This window comes from Penaeus japonicus, unplaced genomic scaffold (assembly GCF_977035675.1).
Source record: "Penaeus japonicus unplaced genomic scaffold, GWHDUDI00000001_assembly GWHDUDI00000017, whole genome shotgun sequence".
In the NCBI taxonomy this organism is placed as follows: Eukaryota; Metazoa; Arthropoda; class Malacostraca; order Decapoda; family Penaeidae; genus Penaeus; species Penaeus japonicus.
The window spans coordinates 15,702,715-15,712,714 of NW_028234419.1; the positions used below are offsets into that span (position 1 = coordinate 15,702,715).

At 36.4% G+C, this 10,000-nt stretch overlaps 2 protein-coding genes and 1 pseudogene across 2 annotated transcripts in view; 2 read left to right on the forward strand and 1 right to left on the reverse strand.

The window, feature by feature from the left end:
- Positions 1–7,132: 7,132 nt before the first annotated feature.
- On the forward strand, positions 7,133–8,301 carry LOC147470017 (zinc finger X-chromosomal protein pseudogene; annotated as a pseudogene).
- A 61-nt stretch (positions 8,302–8,362) lies between these two features.
- On the reverse strand, positions 8,363–9,220 carry LOC147470018 (uncharacterized). Its single transcript, XM_086546020.1, has 3 exons — positions 9,105–9,220; positions 8,953–9,017; positions 8,363–8,847 (listed from the first exon to the last, which is right to left on the reverse strand). Exons 1-3 carry the CDS (start codon positions 9,119–9,121, stop codon positions 8,438–8,440), a joined length of 492 nt encoding a protein of 163 aa, XP_086402146.1. The 5' UTR covers positions 9,122–9,220; the 3' UTR covers positions 8,363–8,437.
- A 671-nt stretch (positions 9,221–9,891) lies between these two features.
- LOC147470019 (B-cell lymphoma/leukemia 11B-like) overlaps positions 9,892–10,000 on the forward strand; it is a 13,457-nt gene continuing 13,348 nt past the window's right edge. The window contains exon 1 of the mRNA XM_086546036.1: positions 9,892–10,000. This exon is cut by the window's right edge and continues 268 nt beyond it. The gene's annotated coding sequence lies outside the window, so the exon portion shown is untranslated.

The following is a 10,000-nucleotide window of genomic DNA, read 5'->3' on the forward strand; positions in this document are numbered from 1 at the left end:
GAGATTAACTAATTAATGATAATATAATAGTAATCACTTTGTTGACCTAAAGTTGAGTATCGGTTTTCTCTCCATAGGTGGCGTGGGCCAGTGTCCAAGGGGACGGCGACCAACTGATGGGGAACAACAAGAAAGATCACCACCAGCTGGGTATTCACTCATATGGTGATCCTTTAGGGACCTTAGATTTTGGGGCCCAACTAGAGGCATCTTCTTTACGGGAGCAAATGGGTACTCATACAGCCATGGAGCAAGCTATAACAATGCCGGGGAGAGAAAAGGAATTTCACTGTCAAGATTGTTATAAGAGCTTCCCAACAAAATGGAAATTTGAGCGTCACAGGCGTATTCATACGGGAGAAAAACCCTTTCCATGTGAACTATGTCCATACAGAGCATCTCAGAAGCCTGTTTTACAAGCCCACATGCGTACACACACTGGCGAAAAGTATTCTTGTCCAATTTGTGCATTCCGTTGCTCACAGAGGGTTACTATGCAGAGACATATGGTCACACATAACAATGAATACCAATGATATTCCAAATGAGATTTGCTGTTGACTGCTTTATGATAAGGAAAAATAGTCCGGTGATGAAAATCCAGAGTTAGAATATAATTACATCATTGAGTATAATACAGGGTAAAATTTAGTTTATCAAATGACAATTAGTGTTTTATCCTGGTTTAACAAAATGAGAATTTTGAAAAAGAAACTTTGATGTGGAATAGAGTTACTAATGGCATTTCACCCTTCCAAAGACATTTGAAATAGTTGTTCCTCTTTTATGTTTTTTATCATAGGTGTCAACCTAGAGTAAAAAGAATCTTAGTTGCAGATGATAAAACATGATGAAAATCACACTTGATAATAAGAATGATATGAATCAAGTGTTCATTACTGTTCTGAACAAAATTGTTCATAGAGAACTTAGTAATGATAAAGCTTCATTGGGTCCAGTAGAGTTCCCTGTCAGAGACATTTACTGTGTAGATGTATTATAGAAACAGCATATTCACTGCTCTCCACTGTGGGCTGGAAACTGTTCGCTTTTTGGTAGCTTTGATTGCATTCTGGACAATAAGCCAAAGTTATTTAAATATATCTGAGGACAGTCCATTTCATAACCTAAGAACTCATAGCATCTTGTGGGAGATACATTTTGCATTGCATATAAATGTTCATTAATACTTGCAAATGCACATGATGAGGCAGACTTATACACACACAGATACTCATGCACATACAGACACACTAATATACATTGGTACATGGACATATATAGACAACACACACACACACACACACACACACACACACACACACACACACACACACACACACACACACACACACACACACACACACACACACACACACACACACACACACACACACACACACACACACACACACACTCTGTCTCTCTCTCTCTCTCTCTCTCTCTCTCTCTCTCACTCACTCACTCAATAATTCACTCACTCACTCAGATATTTAATTACTCAATCATATCACTCATTTTCATTTCACTGTCCTACTTTAATATTGTTCATAATTATACTAAATACTTATAATTGTCTCTGTGTCAAATATGTCTGCACTGATAGGTGCATACTGGAGATAACATAGTAGTGTATGTCTGAAGTTTATTTCCTTGCTAAGTGGAATTAGCCATATTACGTGAATATTATACAAAGGCAAAGCAACTGAATTGTAATTCAGATATTTATGTGGATAACCTGTATAAGAATTTCATCATTAGAATCAAATAAATTTGAGTGTATGAAAATTAAACAGAATTTTCTTACCTAAAGTCATGTGAAGCATTGTAAAATGTTGAAAAAATTTATAATGCAAAGATTCGTATTAGTTGACATCATAGAATTAAACTCATATCAGACCAAATGTAGGTTGTTCAGCTATTCAGTTATTAATTAATATCATGTATGCAGAGAGATATCTATTCCCTGTTCATCACAAAAAAGGTAAACTGATAGTTTCCTCCATTTTACTTTTAAGGAAAGTATATTGAATTCTATATTTACTATTTATAGAACTAAGACAAGATTGCTAGTACTAAGACTTTATTTGATATCCTGCTCACAATAAGGACATACTGACGCCATACCATTTTCCAGGCGAAGGGCAGTGGTGACAAGGATGTGAGTGGCACTGGGAGACGTCTCCATCACAGCTACAGACTTCCAACCCACTTACATTTCTTGGAAGGCACTTCTGCCCAAACGACGGTAGGGCAGCCCAATACCATGGAGAGAATACTCAAGACAGAAGAGGAGAGTGGACACCCAGATGCCCATCCTGCTATGCGATCCCTAGCTCCACTAAACCTTCAGATGTACTCCGTATCCCGGCCAGGCCCTGGTCATGCTTGCTTCCTTTGTGGCAAAACTTTTGGACTGAAGCACAATCTTTATCGACATCTAAGAACCCACACTGGCGAAAGGCCTCACCAGTGTCCTCACTGTGAATATAGAGGATCTCGCCGTTCTCATGTGTTGACCCACATTAACAGAGTTCATCAACGGCAAGACCAGACTGAAAAACCAAATTCATCTTCAGATTCTACAAGTGTTTCTCTCCCAACCTCTAGACCAATATAAACCACCTAGAGCCAATTTTGTACTTTTTATTTTTCATTTATAATGTTAAGATTGTTTATAAGTTAAAGTTTTAAGGGAATGATAGTAAGGATTCAAAAGTATTCTTGTATCTAATTTTCTTTGGAAAATTTGCAGATAGTTAACATAAATGATAAAGATCACTGGTCAACTGAAAGAAAAACAGGTTGTGATTTGATATTGTATTCACTTACAGCAGATTTTTCAAAACATTGTTAGATTCATTATTAATCAAAGAATGGAAGAATTTTAGTGCAGTTATATTTATTTTCACATTTTGTATGATTTTTTTGTGATGGTAAAGTCATTACAGTATTAGACTGTAAAACACAGACCCAGATAGTAGGAACCACTATAAAAGTATATGGTCCATCACAAACCATTAGAATAGATTTCATTCCTTCCTAGTATAGTCTGTGATGCACTAAAGATCCTCCCAGTGACATTTTAATCTCATTGAAAGCTTTCCTTACATAATTTATAAATAGGACATAATGAGATGATGATTGTAAGTTCCTCTTAAATTACCTGCACTTAAAATGCCATTTATGCCATTTAATTCTAAAAGTAAATTATTTTTTTCTATGTACACATTGCAGCTCTTTCTCAGAGCAAGATAATTCATAAACTCAACAAGTGTCATCTACTCCATAGTGTATTAGCTATTCAGATGATAACTGGAGTGTAGATTTGTTCTCCATTTTGCATCTTTATTTTACACATTTCACATCAGTGCTTTAGGAAATCAGCATAGGTTGTATATCTCTATTTAGCATTCACAGGTCCAGCTTGTTCTATATTCTTACTATTGTTGTGAAAATATTGTTATTTAAAAACACTATTGAATTTTGGCATTTTGGCCTATAACATGGTAACTTTTTAGGTGTATACAATTCTATATTTAATTGTATTTATTAGTGTTGAAAAAGATGAGAGGTTATTATGAACTGTAAATATGATCAGATTGTATTGATAATCTGAGAGAAAATTATGTCTGTATTCAATAAGATTCTGCTTTTGAAAGTTTAACTGCCAATAAGTTTTGTTGTGGTATACCTCTTTGATATTTTTAAGGATTCTGAAAGTATTAAAATAATTGTAAGAATCAAACAGATTTGAAGGCATTGTATCATTGGTTGAATGTTCATTAGTATGTTTCAGTGTTTACATTTACTTTTTTTTAAGGTGCAAGTACCTCTGATGTTCACAATAAATGTTAATAATTTCCAAAGCTTTGTTTCATTATCCTGCATTAGAAGCCTGCATACAATATAGATTTTTTTATGTATAAAGTACTAATCATCAAAATTGGCACCAATATATATATAGTAATAGGGCACTCTACATCATGAGTGGAATAGTGACTCTTGAATTCCTAAAAACTAACTGCTGACAAATAATAATAATGGGTGAGGCACAGTTCTTTGGTGCCCTCTTATGCTGAAGCCCCTGCTAATCTGTTTCACGGAATACTTGTAGTCTGTATATATTTGCCAATTAAACTCTACCACTTCTTGACCCCCCTCCTGGATATATGTTTTTAGAATCAAGATAGAACAGATGTACTACACAAGTTGAAATGTGATTAAAAGTGTGATATTGTACTCTGATATCTTGCCAATGCCTCAATAACATGTAGACTAGCTGGCCACGCTGTTTGGATGAATGAATCGATTTCAGAATACAAGTAAAATGATTCTACAGTGTAACTTCTGAACATACATGGAAGGCTGAATTTAATTAAGTTTTGCCTGATGCTTCACTTTAACCTGATTCATGATCAACCGTGCTGTGCCATGTGGCCAATGGATTGTGGATTGCTCAAAGGTCAGGAAGCATTTGTTGAGAATTTGGTTGTGATCCAGATCTGGGTTATGGCATTAGGATAATTTTAAAGTATTATCATCAGTGTGATCTTTCATAGAAAATGAGCTAATAGGGAAATTTATTATTTTAAGATATTGTAATACACTGTAGTATTTTATACTGTAGTTTTGGCAGAGGTCTGCATTCTTTGAATACTTTCTGGCCTACACTATGATCACAAAAATAAAGCAATAATCAAGTATAAAGTAAAACTTGGAATATAGTTATTTTATTTTTGGCCAGAGATAACACCCTACTTGGAATACAAAATTCTAATTGAATTGCAATTTCATTCTGATGTATTTTGATTCTTTTAGGCCCTTCTGAAACCATATCACATACAGAGAGAGAGAGAGAGAGAGAGAGAGAGAGAGAGAGAGAGAGAGAGAGAGAGAGAGAGAGAGAGAGAGAGAGAGAGAGAGAGAGAGAGAGAGAGAGAGAGAGAGACGGGGAGGGGGACGGGGAGGGAGACAAGTTTTTGAATAAGAGATAAATTATTGCGAGTGAGGTGCATGGGTGGGGCAGAGCGAGTTCAGAGCTTGAGGAGACAGATTACACAATGATGATCACAAAGGAAAACTTCTATGATCTCGACTCAATATTCGCGTTTTCCCCCTAAACCAATAACAAATAAAATGTAACCTACAATGAATTTGATTCATGTGAAAGGAAGGCCGTGAAGAATATAAGTACTTTAATTTTTTTAAATGTCCTACTTTTTTCGAAAAAAAAAAATTCTGTGTAAAAAACCGCAGCCAGATGCAAAACAAAATCATTTTGTCTGCCACTATTATCCGGATTTAAGCTTTTGATATAATTCATCAAATTTTCAACACCTATATCGTCAGTTGGGAAACCATTGTGTGTCAGGTAAAATCAAAATAATTAGGTGAAAACATAACATCTCATCTTATCACTTGCATTTATAAATGGAGAAAACCTGCCATATATATGGATAAAATGAGAATATTTCTACATTCTGCGCTCCACCAATTAATATATCCAATTATTTATATATTGTATATACTTTTACTTGTACATCAAAGAAAACAGTGATCGCTAAGTTGATGTATCTTTCGCTCTCCCTCAGGTGGGCTCGCCGTTCCGCTTCACCTGTCACCATTGCTCCAAGAACTTCTATCACAAGAATGACTTCCGAAAACATGTGAGGGTACACACGGGAGAGAAGCCTTATGCCTGTCCATACTGCCCATATCGAGCAGCCGTCAGAGCAAGGCTTCGAAGTCACATGAGAAGCCGACATGGTTCTGACTTGTAACTTGCAGCATAGCATTACTTGGTGTAATGGACGCATTTAGGTGATTTTAGTGTCGCAGTGCCAGATGGTTTACTCTACACGCAGTTAAGGTACAGAAAACCGTTAAGACTGAGAGGTGTTTACAATCCCACGAAATACATGTGGCATAAAGCACCTCTGATGTCTATATGAAACCACTTCTGTAATTCTGCACACCATTAAGTAATTAAAAACAAGTCTCGATTTTATTAGTAATTCACATTAAATCTTAGTATGAATATAAAAATCATCTTGTAGAAATTACATACGTGAAATTGGAAGATCTGGAATGGGACCAAATACATGCATTATTTAAAGGAGAGATGTGTGAAATGATAAATGCAGTTGTTTCATGTTCCCAGCACAAATGGCGCCCACATCATTTACTCAGTATTTTACCAAACTATTATTTCATCAATAATTTTCCGAACTGGATCATTATAAAAATTCAACACATCTGATATTTTCTGGATATTACAGAAATATAAACACTATGCTGTAGCTGTTTTGTTTTAGTGAGTAGCCTACAATAGCCTTTGTAATTCTTCAATTAAATAAATGTGCAATACCCCGACAATGTAGTTTCATTTATATCTCTAAGATCTTGTTCAACCTCCGCCTGTTATATTATACTTCATATAGCGTAGCAAATATCAATCAAGTCACAGGCCAGCTGCAACTTTTTATCTTGACGTATTTTATCATATACGCTGAAGGGTGATTGATTCGTCATCTGGGGGATTGGTTTAAAACACTATATCTTTTTGATAATATCTCATGACATGCCTCATATTAGCTTTGGTAAGTATCAAAAGCACCATCACGAAATATTTAAGAACTACTTAAACACTTGGTAGCTTTGAGAATGTTTCCGTACTGTATTTGACATCTTACAATGGAAGTATAACTTAGTTTCTTTTCCTCTCTGAATTAGAGGTACGTCGTTCAGGCATCATCATTATAACTGGTCCTGAATTTGTTACTTGTGCGATATGTCCGAAATTATGGGACCTGATTGCATAAGCAATTATATAACCTCTTATATTAAGGTAAGATATATATATCCACAATCGTTGAGAACTATCTTCCAGTTAACAAAGGGCAGAAACTGGAAATAGTAAGAATATATGGCTCTAGAGGAAGGGTCTGAAACACCGAAGGAACTTGTAAGGGAATAAAAATAGATAAAAATAAATGGAAATGAGTGAGAGAGAGGGTGGGAGAGAGAGAGAGTAAGTGAGAAAGAGAGAGAGAGAGAGAGAGAGAGAGAGAGAGAGAGAGAGAGAGAGAGAGAGAGAGAGAGAGAGAGAGAGAGAGAGAGAGAGAGAGAGAGAGAGAGAGGTGACCGGAGAAAAGTGATGATACTGGGTACAAAAGGTAGAGACATAGCAACTATACCGTTTTGTCATTAGCGCATTCATTCTAATTGGCACATAGGTAAACCTTAAGAAAAGAATTGGGGGTCAAAATTGTAAACAATTTTGTTGAATAAGGAATAATTCCAGGTTTATTGGATATCCACGAGATTCTGCAGAGCAATTATTACTGCAATAAATACTAGCCAACAGATACATCTACTGAATGGTGAATATGAGATAAGAACTACCAACTCATGTTCCATAACATGTACCTCAGCGTACATCTCATTTAATTTTAATCCTCCTCATTTATGTTCTGTCTGCATATTAAATTTCATGCTGGGATTTAAATAAAACTTGTTCATAAACCATAAGGTACGCCTCATGTAACTCATGCCGTTTATCTCTCTTCAGCTCGTACACTCGATGGCTCGTGCGTCTGCGGCCGTGCGTCATCGTGGTCACGTGTGCGCCATCTGCAACAAAGCCTTCGAGACGCGGTACAAGCTGGAGCGTCACCAACGGACTCACACAGGAGAGAAGCCCTATGCTTGTCCCTACTGCCCCCACCGATGTAATCAGCGAGACAACCTTAAAGCTCACATTGCTAGTAGACACAAAGAATTCTACGATCCAGTTAGCTTTGAATTTAAATGACTGGGTGTCAGTTCAAAGCGGCGGGGAGGTTGGTGTTAGGTGATATCTCAATCAATAAGTTATTTGATAGCCTGATGGTCCATAATTAAGTGTGTATTACGTATGTTATGTTTTACTGTTTATGGCGCCCGTTATTTTGATGGTTCAGTGGTTCCCAGTAACGACCAAGATTGAATGTTTTGATAATTACAATATATAATTATGAAATTTCATTTTCTTAACGCTTCATCATGTAAACGATTTTAATGTAGCTAAATGTCGAATGTTCTGTATAAATTTCAGAAATATGGCAATCTGATATGTGGTAAATTCACTGTCGTTGCAAATTACGAATACACCTCAAAATGGCATGTTAAAAGGCGAAAAGTTATCTTAACATTTCATGTATATTTTTTAAAGCTTTTAAGCCATTTACTATCCTTTGTATATTATTCTGTTATGGTTTGTTGGCTGTGTTTTACTCTGTAATAAAAAGTTTTTATATATAGATGTTTTCTTTCCTATAATATGTTTGCGAGTAATGAGGAATAATTGTTAAACAAGAGATACAGATATGGGGGTTTACTATAGGATAATTCTAACAAAACGACGGAGAAGGACATATAAGAATCCAGAATCCCCTTACCACATGGACATTGGACAATCTTTGAATGCAGTGCTCGTTGCAGTGGCGAGGTAGTAGTGTGAGTGCGTGACAGTCCTCGTGTGCCCCGGGAATGTGATGAAGATAGGCTGTACAGGCTGAGTAATGGTGTGATAGATGGTGTAGCAATGAGTGGTACTGGAGAAGCAGGTATCATACGTGGATGCCGTAAATACATCCGTAAAAAGGGTAGAGGTAGAAGTAGCATGGAAGACAGTGGTCGTTTTGGTAACATCTCTTGTCACGACCGTTTCATGTAGTTTCGTGACGTCGATGATTGTCGTTAATGTTGTAGTTGATTCGACCACTTCCTCGACGTCTACGATAACCACGTCTGCCTCATAACCATCATGTGCTGCGGTTCCAAGGCGATGCACGTGGATTTTACCTGTGAGAAGTCAACTTTAGATTATGAGATAATGCAACTTTATCGCTAATGATATATCAGTATGAAATGCAATACTTTTAACCAGAAAATCACTGTTACACTAACCTACATCACCGGCCTGAACCACACACGTTATTGCAACAGCTGCTGCGGCAAGTAAACAATTGAACCTAGAAGAAAGATGAGCAAAATATTAATAACTTCGATTTCATAAAAGTGAATATAACTCACACATACAATGTACAAAAAACACTTACTTCATGACAGGAACCATCGCGGTGTGGTAATGCGCTCCCTGTGATGTAATTGCCCTTTTGTATGATGCAGTCTGCTCCCCTCGTCGCCATTCCTCGTGGCCACAACTGGGAGCATCTGCCTGTAATGAAAGGCTGTAATTACTGGGTGACTAGGATAGGCTAACGCAAGGTTTTGTCGAAATGCAAAATTCATAAAATATATGTTGTGCACATATTGTTTTTATTTGTTAATCTAATTCATAAATTATGTGAACTATTATTATTATCGGAAGTTTTTTTTTAAACAGAAAACAACTTGTATTCTAGAGATGACTGAGTAATAGCCGATATCAGTAACTGTTTACACTTACCAAACGCCAATGGTTTTTCATACGAATGCATTCGTATCTCCATACAGAACTGTATGATTAAATATGTAGCAAATAAAAAATGAAATGCCCTATGACAGTTCAAACCCAATTGACGGTTAAGTCATCAACGAACAAAATCAGTTCAATTGTAGAAGACACAACTTTATTTTTTTTTCGCTACCAGTTTCGTCGGCGATTTACAAGTTACAATATTTCAGATATCAACATTATATAACAGTCCACATCACTAGCACTTGACAAATAAATGTCATATTAATGGATATATATTTAGCCATTGAGTTACTTACCTAGACCAAAAGAGTGTCAATCATTATCTACTGCTTAGTGCTAAACCTTATCTCATATTAAATTGAAAGAAAAACCTGAGTAAACCAACACCAAAAATCATTGTGTGACTGTTACATTTTCATACAAGAGAACATTCAATTCCTTAGTAGAGGAAGCTTAGCTATCGCCCTACCATCCATCTAACGGTGTTACTATCGCCGGCAGGAGAGACGTGGCGACGAGACGTGTTGGAGAGCT